The following is a 14564-nucleotide window of genomic DNA, read 5'->3' on the forward strand; positions in this document are numbered from 1 at the left end:
TAAATATAGAAAATTTTTTTGTGAAAAACTGATTTTTTTGCCTCATTTTGAATTTCATATCTAAGAGTTTATATCGAAATTTTGAAGAATTTATTGTAAATATGATTTCTCATGGAATTCCTGATATAGAATATGATAATCCAATTGTTTCCAACATTGAATCTTCGATGTGTAAAAAACATATCTAATGTATTTTTCAATATGGGCTATTTCAAAATTAATCCTGTAACAATTCTTGAATGAATATCTGCAGCTAATATTAGATAAAAAATCCCAAAAATGGAGAATAAAGTCTTATGTTTAATTTTTTTAAGAATTATAAGACTATCCGTAATCCCAAAACATTTGAAAAACAAAAAATAGATGGGAAATATTTAAAAAAGCAATAAACCCCAAATATCCCCTAAAACAAAAAGCCATTTAAGCGTAGATCTTCTCTAGTAGTAGTAATATTTTAGATTTCAGCTCTTTTTTTATGACTAATGTTTTTTGACGATTTGAAAACAAAAAACACAAGATATAGAACACACTAAAGAATATGAAAATACGAACAATCAGTGCATATAACGAAATTCGTCGTACGTAACGAACTGTGCGATAGGTTTATTTCTATTTCTTACGCTGACGAACGACGAATTAATTGGGGAAAATTGCTTTAAGACCAATACTGGAAGCCCGAATTTTCTGAAATTTGCAATTGTGAGTACAACTAATGACAATACAATATTATATTCGAAATTATATTCGAAAATTTGAAGTTATGTTCGAAAAATTTTTTATTGTCTTAAAATAATCTCTGCGTCATAAAAACTAAAAATAAAATTTTCGAAAATTCGAACTTAAGTTCGAAAAATTTTAAAAGCCATTAAAACCAGTTCTGGTGTCCCGAATTGTCTGAAAAAAACATGTCTAATGTATTTTTCAATATGGGCTTTTTTAAAATTAATTCTGTAACAATTCTTGAATGAAATATCTGCAGCTAATTTTAGATAAAAAATCCCAAAAATGGAGAATAAAGTCTTATGTCTTATGCTAAATTTTTTTAAGAATTTTAAGACTATCCGTAATCCCAAAACATTTGAAAAACAAAAAATAGATGGGAAATATTTAAAAAAGCAATAAAACCCAAATATCAAGATATAGAACACACTTTCCACTTTCTATCAACTCGAAAACATGTGATATTTCATTGCGATATATCCATTAGGTCCAAAGATACTGTGTGTCAAGAAACACATCTTGAGAAAAAAAACAACTCAGAAATTCCTTGACCAATCTTGTCTAAAATTGTCCAGATTGGAACACATCGGTTTTAAATATTCAAATGACATAGTTATAATTCCTAACTTATATTTAAATAATCCTTATACTAATTTTTTAACGATTTTTGCAGATATTTTGTTTCACATCTTAAGAAGTGTTTGGAGACATTAGATGGAAAACTGCGTCAGTACGCTCAATGGTGTTTCGACAATTGCAAATGCACAAAAGTATCTTCTAGATTACTACCTCCTTCAAGTGTAGAAGTCGCAGTAAGTAATACATATTATTTTTAAATTCGGTACCATTTATATATACTTTGATAATTGCACCTCTCAAACGCCAGAAAAATCTTAATAAAGAAAACATCATAAAGACTTAACTAAACAATTTTGCGATAAACATTTATATAATTACTGCTGATTTAATCGTTTTTATATTGTAACTTAAAAATTAAAAAAAATTCTTATTTACATAACAACCCAGCAAAAAAGTAAAAAAGTAATTTTTATGATTTGATTCCATTGAAGAGCATGGGTTCGTATTTGGAAAAATAGTTCACAATTAAAATCTTTGCTCACAAGCAATAAGCATTCAATATTTATTTTAAAATACATTACGGTTTAATTATTAATATTTAAATTAACTTAACCCTCCACCACCATTAGTGGTGATAGAGGGTATATATAAATTTGTTATTTCGTCTGTAAACAAGAAATATTTATCTAAGACTCAACAAAGTATATATATTCTTGGTCCTTATGAAATTCTGAGCCGATTTAGTATCCATTACAATTTGGTATTGAAAGTCAGCAAAAACGGTTCACGACTTAAAATGTTATGAGTAAAACTTTCAGACTACCTCCAAGAAAATTAAGTTTTTTTTTTCCCAATTATTAAGTAGTTTTCTCAGAAACTACAAAATATATTTCGATGCATTTTGTCACATATTCTTCTGTCGTTATATTCTTCTGTCAGGGATCAAGCATGTTCAAACAATGATCCAATATTTCCCATAGCCCCCATACAAAGGTGTATATTTCCGGAAATTAGTTATAGTTAGTCGTCAGATATAGAACACACTAAAGAATATGAAAATACGCACAATCAGTGCATATGACGAAATTCGTCGTACGTAACGAACTGTACGATAGGTTTATTTCTATTTCTTACGCTGACGAACGACGAATTAATTGGGGAAAATTGCTTTAAGACCAATACTGGAAGCCCGAATTTTCTGAAATTTGCAATTGTGAGTACAACTAATGACAATACAATATTATATTCGAAAATTTGAAGTTATGTTTGAAAAATTTTTTATTGTCTTAAAATAATCTCTGCGTCATAAAAACTAAAAGTAAAATTTTCGAAAATTCGAACTTAAGTTCGAAAAATTTTAAAAGCCATTAAAACCAGTTCTGGTGTCCCGAATTGTCTGAAATTTGGCAGTTTGGAGAACACTACAATGCCATGTTGGAATATTTAAAATTAAGTTCGAGAATTCGAAGTAATGTTCGAAAAATTTTGAAGCTGTTAAAATAGTCTCAAAATTGGGGATATTCACAAAAATATAATTCCAGATCTATTCGAGGTCAATTTCTTACATTTTCTTATTTGGAAATAATGTTCGAATAAATTTTAAAGCTGTTAAAATTATCTCAAAATCGTGGAGATTCACAAAAATATAATTTTTGTTCCTTTTGATTAATTTTTCCAATTTCGAACAAACAAATTTTGAAACGAATACGCAGTACGAATAATTTGATTGATAGTTTTATAGAACTTTAAATGACACTACCGATTTTTGTAATGGTTAGGTTAGGTTGATAGAAGGATGGACGTAATTCCTAAGAATCTTCCAATCGGTGTTGGTTAAGAATGTTATTTCCGGATTAACATCACTTCCAAGATACTTGGATCAAACTTCGACGAATGCCTGACAATGGCAAAGAAAGTGCTCCAGAGTTTCACTGTCCTCTCCACATTCTCTACATTCGTCTGAATCCGCACGTCCAATTTTGTATAGATGGACACATAATTTCAACATCCGATCTATTTCCCCACACAAAAGTTTCTCCCTAGCAGGAGATATCGGTAATATCTTTGTTTGATCGGAGTTGCTTCACCTGTGTCTATTCTATGTTCAATCAATGAAGTACATCCTAACCCATCAAGTTCAGAGGTCGGAAAGGAGTCAATTATTCTTTGCAGCCTTTGTTTCTGTATTGGAGTCATAGGTATTTTGTCGGAATCTATCTCAGAAACTATCCCACTAACAGTGTTAACTGGTACAATTTGTATACCAAAACTCTCCCAAAAACTCATACCACAAATTATATTCTGTGTAATCGAAGAAATTCTATAGATTTTTCCTGACCATTATATTCTATGTCCAATATTGCAGTTCCCAAAACCCGCTGTTTCTGTCCATCCGCGGTTTTAACATTACCTACACCATGCAAATAATCCTTGGCATTCACAATTTCCGAACATAAATGTCCACCAATAACATTCACATTCGCCCCACTGTCCAGTAGTGCAAAGTGGTCTTTACCCTTTATTTTCAACAATATATATGGTCTGTTGTCATTAGTTTTGTTAACCAGTGATGATAAAATACACTGTTTCCTTTAATTATAGTATTCCCGAATCCTCCTTGAAGATCCGTTGGGTTTACTAACTACGTTAATATTGTTGAAAATCCTATCCCTGGCGCAGTTATACTCTTCTAACCGTACATAATAAGGTTGTTGGAGAGGGTGAATTTTTGTCACAACAGGTGAATTTGTCATTTCAGGTGAGTTTGTCAAAGCTGGTAGATTTGTAAAATCATGTAAAATTGGTGTCATATCCTGGGCGTTCAAAGCAGTTAAAATGAGATCAGTCATATCGCTTTTGGATACAATTTGGAAACTTAGGTCTATATGTATTCTTAGACAACCGAAGCAAAACACAGTTCTGGGGTCAAGACAATCAATAAAACTGTGACCAATCTTGTCACAATTCCAACATTGCCCATTACGAACTACTAAGCACACCTTTAGATTCATCATCAACGAGTTTATCATAAATGTCATTCTCACTAACAATATCATTGTCCACTACCTCTGATACATGTCCCTTTTGATGCGAGCGTTTATTTGCACTGGACACAGACATATCCTTCACAAACTTCTCATGTCTGCGAACTGCACGTCTAAGTTGAGCTACACGAATGATATCGAGATGTAGAAGCTCATGTCTCACCTCAGGTCTTAAATTTCTCTGGTCTCACATAACTCGTAGTCAGATAATGGTATACGTAATCTATCACACAATATCATTATAGCGTCATAATACTCGTCAAAAGATTTCGTCCTTTATATCAAAGTCCGTGTTATAATCTTTATATATTGTCTTTTAAGAGCCTCACATAAATTGTCCCATACAATTTCACCCTGGTTCCGATGGAAACGCCAAAACCATTTTAACGCTTTTCCCTGGAAAAGAATGTGAACATGTTCACACAAAAGGTCATAATCACAGCGTAAGTTTGGCTCCGTAAGAGTATTAACTCTATAAAAAAATTCATCGACGGATACTTCTGATGTATCACCAGTGAAACGAATTCGCCAATTACGAATTATATTGAGAACTCTGTCGGAATTTCTGTGAAATTCACCACCAGCATAATGGGAATCTCGATTTGATCTTTCATGATGTCCATTTCGTGAATTTTCTACCCCCTGTTCGTTATCCTGTGCTCTAAAATCAGGCTGTCTATTCTGATCGGTCGGTCCATGATTTACCACTGACAAATCTCGAAATCCGTCCGATATCATATGAATGATCTCATCCCTAAATCCTCTTAATGATTCGTCAACAATACGACGTACGCTACCTTTATCTACACTACTTTGCTCTACAGCCTCTCTACGAGCTTGTTGTCGTGTTCGAGGTTTAGATGACGGATTCATATGAACCGTATCTCCACCAGCTCCTTCTTCAAAAGGAACTGTTGCATTAACATTTTCTCGTTGAACTTGTGATGGAATATCACCCAAACTAATTTAAACAATAAAATTCGACAAATGTGAACGAAAAATTAGAATTGAGGTAAAAAAAATTAATAAATGAAACAATATTATGGAAAAAATATAGTAAAATAACCAAACACTCAAATTGATAAATATAATAGAGATTTATTGCTACTTGGTGAAGTGAAATACAATTTAATAAAATCATAAAAATTCAAAAATTCAAAAATTCTGAATAATGAATAATGAAAAATCAAATGAAAATAATCATCAACATGTTCACAAAAGAATAATGATGTAGCTGGAAGATTTCGACATATACAAAAAAAAAAAAAAAACATTAATATCCGAAGCATACTAAGCCATAAGAGATCATAAAGAAGTAAACTATTTACTGCGGGAAAATAATCGATTAAAACCAATATATTTTAGATCCAAACAATAAAAAGTCAAACAGAAGCAGATAAAGAGAAATTTTAATAGAGAAGAAAACCAAAATTAAAAGTAAATTAATTGAAAGTTAAGATCGATCGACAATTGAGCCGATATAAACCAATTCAACATCTCAAAATCGAACCCAAACCCTGATTAAACTACTGTCATAGAAAAACAACAACCAATTTTATCCAAATTTAACAAATTAAGTATATAAAAAATATTAGAAGAAAAAAATAAAAAGAAGTAGAAAATATTCATATGAGTTACCACCCACAGAAGATTCAAAGGCCCTCAGTATCTAGGTGAAACAGCACAAATTATCCTAAAATATACGACTACTGAGGCCCCACGTTGGGCGCCATAAAATCTCTGTAACGATTCTTTGAGTTGGTAAATTCCCATGAGAACAGTGCTACCTAATATATCGGCCGTGCTCGTCGCTGGGAAGGGCATATTATGTTCTCAATTGTCATCATATCAGAATTAGAATCGTATACTAAAGATTTTACCTTATGTAGCAATATAACTATAAAGCAACTCATACAAATAATAAGAAAATATGTTACATGTTGACGATCTTGGTAAAGTTAAGATGGAATATGCATCACCATTCCGTCACCCACCCTCCATGCTGACAGGAAACCAATATGTTGTCAGCCCAATTCAAAAAAAAAAAAATACTCTAATACTTTAACTCACAAATAAAAAAATTAGTATTTCATTTTGATAATCATAAAAAAAAACTAATATAAAATTTATTCAATTCATGGTAAAAATAATTAAATAAAATAGTTTTCCCGAAATGCAAAATTTTAACTACTGGCTAATAAATTTTCAAGATTCTCAAATTATAATTAAATGATGAACTTAAAGTCACCTTATTACCAATAGAAAATTTTCAGAAATGTCTATATATTTATATAATTTACAATTCAAAATTAAACAATAAATGTAATTAGTATTAATATGTGCAACATATTATTAATATCAACATTAAGGTAGTAAATAATTCAAAATCAAAATGTAAGATATTCGAAATGTTGATGTTAATAGATCTGCTACAAATTTTCATTTTTCTTTTTGTATTTATAATTATGATAGTGTATGGAAAGTTTATATAGATATAATTTTGAATTTACATATTATAAACAATTTTTTTTAATTAAAAAGGTGACCAAATTTTCAACAGAAATTTAACAAAATAATATTTAAAAAAATGGCAAGGAAATTTAGTATTAATTAACAACTAAAAATAAAAATATGAATTTTAAACAATTTAACGAAATTCAATTATAAAAAGATATGGTCACTAATAGATGACATTAAAAAAATTTTAAATTATTTTCAGCAAACAATTTAATATGTTGAAATTTATAAATTATGTGTTCGAAGTGTTTGTCCAATACATTCATGAATAAATAAAAATTAAAAAAAAAAATACGTTTTGAAGATTCCAAGATTATGCTCTTAAAATTTCTTTAGTATATTGACTATATGCCATCAATTTGGATTTCCTTTGACCAAATATTCGCTTCGATAATCCAAGGCCATTTGACTTAGATAAAATTTTATCCTTGGATTTTCCCCAAATCGTACTCAATTTTCCAAGGAGACTATTCCAAACCTCCAAGAGATTATAAAATATAGTTCCCCCAGAGCACCAAGGAATTTTCCTCGTGGATTCAAAAATCAGATCTTCAATTTTAGCTGGGCAATATACACCGCAATTATCTTTCCTTTCTCAGAGAAATCAGGACTAAAACAATTTCCAAAATCAAATTGTGTTCTTTTTCTTCCATTTTTTTTTTCTTTGATTCACCAATTAAAATTTCAAATTTTTTCTTCAACAAAATTGTGTCTTATCCCTTCAACAAAATATTCTTTCTTTACAAATCAAAAAAAAAAAAAACTATCATAAAAATCAACGCTAACTCAATCAATAATAAAATATTTTTCAGAAAGTAGAATTTTATACAAAAACATGCGAATCAAAAACTTAATAAAATATAAACACAGGAATTTGGAAGTCGCTATCACACTTTCCCGGAAAAAAACCTAACTCAGCTGTCAAAAATACCTAACTCTAAACATGTATTAGTAAAATTTTCTTTAGAAGTGTTAGTGTATAAAAGCTTTTTTACCACACATACAATGCCCACGTAGTTGTATAAAATTGGTCGAAATAATATTACAATGTAGATTGCATTTATAAAAGCATGATAATATTTTTCATGCATTCTATATTTATTAAAATATAAAAATCTTTAATTTCTTGGATTATCATAAATTTGTTTACTTCTAAGAAATGCACCTTCAATTTGAAATTAGAAAAACAAAAAATGAAATGTCAAACAATTGAAAAAATAATTTTTTGGTTTGTGAAAATTAAAAAGATTTCGATAAAGGAAATATGTTAAAATAATAAATAATATGTGTTTGTGTTATAAAAATTGTGTTCGAATCGTTTTTTGGGAGAATTTTGGACCTGAAATATTGAACATTTGTTGTTGTAGATTTGTGTTAAATTCACATAGAACATGAAAGTGTGAAGAGAGAAAGCTCTTTTTTTCGTGGTAAAGCTTGAGTTGGCAATCTATGTATTATCTACGGCTGAAGTTGTCAACGACTTCTTCTTACTGGCCCTTTGGTTGCTATGCATTGTGGGTAATTTCAATCAGCCACCGCTTGTTGAGGACCGATCCAATAAAACTATTGTATACCTTTTCTAAAATTTTCGCACCCTTGAATCAGGGTTCAGAAATATTTAAATACTAACACTTAAATTGATACATTCGTAATAAATAAACATTAATGAAAATAGCAATTTCTGATTTTTACGTTCACATTCAAAAATAATGCAAATCTCTGTTTTATTTTAAGCACACATAAATGAAAACATTTGTATTATTTATTTTAGCACATATTTGTGTAAAGTGAATGATGTAAAATAAATACTCAAATATGTCAAGTCTTCCTCATCACAGTTATTAATATTTCTATACATGTGTGAGTTGTTTGAAATGGTCGGTTCGGGACTGTCCCGTCGAACTGCTGGGTTGTAAAAAAAACTGTTTGTATATACCCAGCAGTTCGACGGGACAGTCCCAAACTGACCACTTAACCTACCTATTTAACATGGGCAGTCAATCGTCACTCTACACCCTTGAAAGAGACAGTAAAGAGACGATTGCCTCCGCTCTCGCTTACAAAGGGGACACTAAATTGACGACTCTCTTCATTCTCGATTACAAAGAGTTTATTTGTGACGAAAGACCAAAAACATGCGAATTGGAGTCAGCCAGGTTGGAGGATATTAATGGAACTAAAATTTAAAAATTTCAAGTGTCTACTCTCTAGAATACTATGGGGCAATAATGTGACGATTGACCCGAAAGATATAAATTTAAGTCAACCAGATGGTGGTATATTAGTAGAAAGTAAACCACTTTTAAGATTAAAATCTCTAGGTTACTTGAGGACAGTAAAGAGACGACTGTATCCGCTCTCGCTTACAAAGAGGACACTAAAGTGACGACTGTCTTCATTCTCGATTACAAAGCGTACATTCGTGACGAATGACCCAAAACATACGGATTACGATCATCCAGGTGGTTAACTATTAGTGGAAATTACTGTCTTTTTCGTATGCATTGGCTCTTTGTCGAACTGCTGGGTTTATTCTTTTCACACAAACGAGCTCTGAGAGAATAAAACAAACTTGTGAGAACAAAACGCACTCACTAAACTTCAAATTTTCTTCGCGAGGATATTAGCACTTATTAGTTTTTCTTATCATTTAAACTTAATAGTTATATTTTTTTGCAACACTTTTCATTTATTTAAAACCCCGAACAAAGTTTATATTTTGCAAACGAAAAAAAAAAAATTGTTTCATTTTAATTAAAACTGAAAAAAGAAAAGATGTATATTTTCGTATTGAAAATTAAAAAAGTATTTTACATACTTTTTTTCATTTTGTATTAGTGCAGAAAAAATGACGAAAGGACGTGTTTGCAATATGTTTTGAGATAAAATATATTTTCCAAAAAATAATCATGTAAAATTCCATTAATATCACACAAAAAATATCGTCAGAAAAAATACATTTTTCTGACGTTATTTTTTGTTAGGTCTTTGACACCAGTTAGGTCTTTTACGGGGGACTTAGGTCATTGAAAATTAGTTTCGCCTATTTACTACTATATGGTCAAACCCCTTTATAACTATTATTGCTTTTTACGATGGTTTTTTTATTCCCGGAATTTGATAACTATTTTGATACAAAAACATATTTTGTAAATAATTCTTGTTAAAAGGAATAAATTTATTTTTTGTACTTGAAAATTAATGAAATACGTTTATATTGAAAGATTTTACTGAATCCACGGAGATCATTGTATATGGGTTGTTTTTTTGTATAAATTGTGTATGGAAAAGTGTTTTTTTAAATAAAATACAATAATGAATTATTAAAAAGCAAAGCCAATACACTTATAATTTGAATTTAAGCAAATAGTTAATACAATAAAGTTGTTTTTATTTTTATTTTTTTTGGCATTTCTTCTTCATTGTTTACATTTTTTTGTTTTTTTTCTTTTTTTCAAACGAACAATGAAAACCACAGATAGTCTATGGTGAAAACAATCATACATCTCGTTTTACACACTCAACGATTTTTTAAAAGATTTTATTTTCCTTGCTTTGATTAAAGTTTCTGAAAATATTTCCGTATTCCTTTCTCAATTTTGAGTATAAAAATAAAGAAACAAAACAACACATACAGTGTCTCTCATAAGTATTCGAATTTAGGTATAATATAAAAAGAAACTAAATTTAATAACATATTTTGTATGCAAAATTAATAAAGTAATTTGATAAATTCTCTAGACAGTCCTTAGCTTTGATATCACGCTTTTTGAAACTTTAAAAATTCACATTTACTTAAATTAATTTAGCTTTATTTAAAAAAGTCCACAAAATTTCCTCACAAAAGAATACGAATTTTTTCTGTATTTCATATTTGACTATATTATACGAAACAGGTAGCTTTATTACCTAAGTTCAATGTTATCAAGTCTTTAGTATTAAAGAAATCCATGAGGGCTTGTCCCCTGCGATTGGTGTTTGTACTACCCCAAGCTACATGGTGTGAGTTGGCATCACAACCTATTACAATTTTCTTATTTTTCCTTTGTGCCTCTTCAACCAGTTTCATCAGATCCGAAGTTGGTGGTAGTGTCGGAGAATCGAAAGGCAGGTAGAAAGATGCAAGGAATATGTTGCCACGACCTTGCTTCAGCACCGTTGCATCCGATGTTGATAATCCTGTTGAAAGGAGAAAACATAAGTTCTTGTGACAAAAGATACATGTTCTCGGGCGAGATCCTGAATCAGCGTAGAAAAGTTGGAAATTTACGTGATTTAATCCAGAAACCTTGTTGCGAATCGTCCAAGGTTCTGGATTAAAGCTATATGTATTTTACCTGTGTTGATTTTAGCCATCAGAACGTTGGTAGCTGTCTCGCTTCGATGGAGGTTTATTTGGATAACCTCAATCATGGTCATCCATTAAACTGTCTTCCAGCGAGTTGGTGGTCACCTCCTCGCTCTTTGGATTTGACTCCTCCGGATAGCCTGAAGTGGCTATTAATGCAGTGAGTACTGTTGATGGCACTGCGGTGTCCTTATCAGGCATAGGAATAGCAGTATTTTTAATACACATTCCCAATTCTGGAGAGCATTGCTGTTCTTTCTTCTGGCGGGTGAGTGATTTCCACCTCGCTTTTAGGATTTGACTCCTAAACATTGCTAGTACTTGCTAATGATGCTTTGGGTACTGTCTAAGGTGTTTTAGTGTTCTTGTCGGGGCCGGTTTTGACAGCCCTTTCAATCGGCGCCTTCCCAATTTTGGAAAGAGCAACTACACTTTCTTCTGGCGAGTTAATCGTAAATTCCTCGATTTTAGGATTTGACTCCTCAACGTTGTCAGTAGTGGATACTGATGCTGTGGTCTTAGGTTTTTTAGTGTCCTTTTCGAGGCTTGTTGTAACAGCCCTTCCCAATTTTGAATATGACAGATTTAGAGGCGCTTACTTCGATTTTTGTAATGATCGGGCTTCATTTGACCCTATCCCCCATACAAACTCCCCTTCAGAAAATGACTTAAAGGTCAAAATTAAAGGTCATATGGTCGACTACGCCCGACTATACATTCATACTTGTTTATCATTAATAACTACCTAAAATATATTGGTATCAATAGCTCCCATATAAGGTCTACTTCATTTACATTTTTAATCGATAAATGAAGCTATTGTGATAAAATTCGTGCTGAATATATTTTGTGTACATAGAAATCATTCTATCAAATTTTTTCAGGTCGTTCTACTATTGGTCACAGCTCCCACATAAGGCCCACTTCCGAGAATCACTTAAACGCATATATTTAATTGTCAAATAAAGCTATTTCGATAAAATGCAGATATGTTTCATATACATAATTATATCCCTACCATAATTGATCATAGCTCTCATATAAGGCCCATTTTCAAAATCATTTAAACTCACATATTTCATTGTCCAATAAAGGTATCTTAATAACATTCGCCATAAATATGTCTTGTCAATATATAAATCACTCACCTATATTTAATTCGGGATAAAATGTGTATTTTGTATATATAAATCGTTATATGAAATTTTACTTCCGAAAATCATTTAATACTAATTCATTATTAAATTTTTATATCCAGATAAAATTCTGTGTTAAAGTGCTATATTCTGCTATGCCGAATCCTAAGTACCCTCTACCAGCAATCTACTTTTATTATATATTTATTATTTAACTAATTTTTAGATAATTTGATAACTTATAAGGGAGCCCGACTGAGAATTGCGTAGTAGTACAATTTCTGTTTATATTTATTAGAATGCACATATTTTTGTGTTGATATTTATATATTTGAAGAATATATTAACGAATAACTATTTTCCAAAAATATACACCATAGTAGAAGGCAATGGGAAATTTTGAATGGGTTTAAACATACTTGATCTCTGACTAAAAAACACAACCTGTGACAAATTTCATCGAAACATATTTTGTAGTTTCTGAGAAAACTACTTAATAATTGGGTAATTGGGGTAGTCTGAAATATTTATACAAAACTTTTTAAGTCGTGAACCGTTTTTGCTGATACCAAACTGTACCCGATACTAAGGAATATTTTGGGTGAATGTCGCACAGTGGTATGGGAAAAAAGAGGGAAATAATTCGGTAACTTCTAAACGGTTAATCCGATTTTAATGAAATTTGGTATGCACAAATAGGTGTTGTCGAGTTTAGATTTTGAATTTGGACCTTATAGGCCAACCAGGGGCCCGGCGGGGTTCCTCAAAGTAGGACACCTCGGCTATGTTAAATTTTTAAAACGATCCTATTTCTTCATTTGAGTTCCGATTTAAAAAAGTCGTATATAGAATCTCCTCATCGAGCACTACAAAAAATTATCTGTTATAGTTTAGGAGATATTCGCATTTGAAAATTAAAATTTTAAAATTTTTACCATCCTTACTTTAGTTTTTTGATAATAACGGGTCCAAATATTCCCGATTTTCGCCATTTTTTATTCGATTAACAACAAGTTTATATATCAAGCAGTGAAAGAATTATGTAAAAATCATGACTGAGTCCAAAGTTAGAAGAATTATGTAAAAATCATGACTGTAAAATGTAAAAATCAAGTCCAAAGTTATAAACATTTTAATTGAAAAAGTTAAAAAAGGCGATTTTTTGCCATTTTTTGGGAAAAAAGTATCTTTTTCTTTTTAAGTTATCTAAAAAGTTTCTAAGGAGATGTATATAGAATTTATACTTTTTTAAAGCTGACTTTACATAAAATACGATAATTGAAACAAAACCTAAAAATTTTTGATACCGAGGGGACCAGATCCATCCAAAAAAACCTATTTTTATGGAAAATTCAATTTTGAGCAAAAATTCTCAAATCGCATAGTCGATATCAAATTATAGCGACCTGTTTTATATGACCCAATATGTTCTTAATGTCATAGAACATAATATTCTGCCTTTAGGAGAGCTTATAGAAGAACCCCAAGAATCGAGGAATAGAGACTTTAAGCATATTCATCAGTTTAGCTTAAGGAAGCGTTCTAGGTAGTCTCAAAATAAAGATATTTTTAATAATCTGATTCTATCTTCTGATCCTGTTTTATCTACTATTAGGAAACGTTGGATTTGCTACAAAACGTTAGCATTTGAAAATATTCATGAATTTAAAGATTTACTACTTTGATACCGATTATTTTACAAAATTATATTGATTTATATAATTTTTTTAGGGATAAAGAATAAAAGATTAATCGTAAAAAGTGGTTGTAAAAATTCATAAAAATTTAGGTAGTAAAACATGCCTAACAAATGTATGGATGAAAATATTAGTACTAGGTAAATTCTCTAAAAGATTTTAAGTTTTCCCTAATTAATTTGTTACTTAAAGAACATCAGGTAGGCATGTTATATATCAATGGAAAGGTAATTTTGTCTATTTTTCAAAACTGTATAAAAATTAAAAAATTCGCGGAATACTTTACAAAAAAAAAAAAATAAAAAATGTTTTTTATTCAGTTTTTGCAAAGATAAAAATGTTTCAAATTGCAATAAAAATTTTATTTATGAATATTTTTTGATGAAATTTTGCAGTAAGGTAGACTTTTTTATTCCAAAATTAAATAAAAATTTCGAATTTTCTTATTAGAAATCCCGGAATTCCCAAGTTTTAAAAAATTCCAAAAATGGGATTTTTTTTGCCTATTATATCTATACCAGGG

The 14564-nt window shown here is 30.4% G+C and overlaps 1 protein-coding gene across 2 annotated transcripts in view; it reads left to right on the forward strand.

Annotated features, from left to right (window-relative positions):
• The window catches only part of LOC111688377 (myosin-I heavy chain), a 1083699-nt gene that overhangs the window by 497707 nt on the left and 571428 nt on the right, over positions 1-14564 (forward strand). For both annotated transcript variants that reach the window (XM_046950624.1, XM_046950625.1), the window contains one exon: positions 1394-1532. In XM_046950624.1, coding sequence (XP_046806580.1) covers positions 1394-1532 — 139 coding nt within the window. The remainder of the gene's footprint in view (positions 1-1393; positions 1533-14564) is intronic.

The sequence above is a fragment of the Lucilia cuprina genome, chromosome 4 (genome assembly GCF_022045245.1).
Source record: "Lucilia cuprina isolate Lc7/37 chromosome 4, ASM2204524v1, whole genome shotgun sequence".
In the NCBI taxonomy this organism is placed as follows: Eukaryota; Metazoa; Arthropoda; class Insecta; order Diptera; family Calliphoridae; genus Lucilia; species Lucilia cuprina.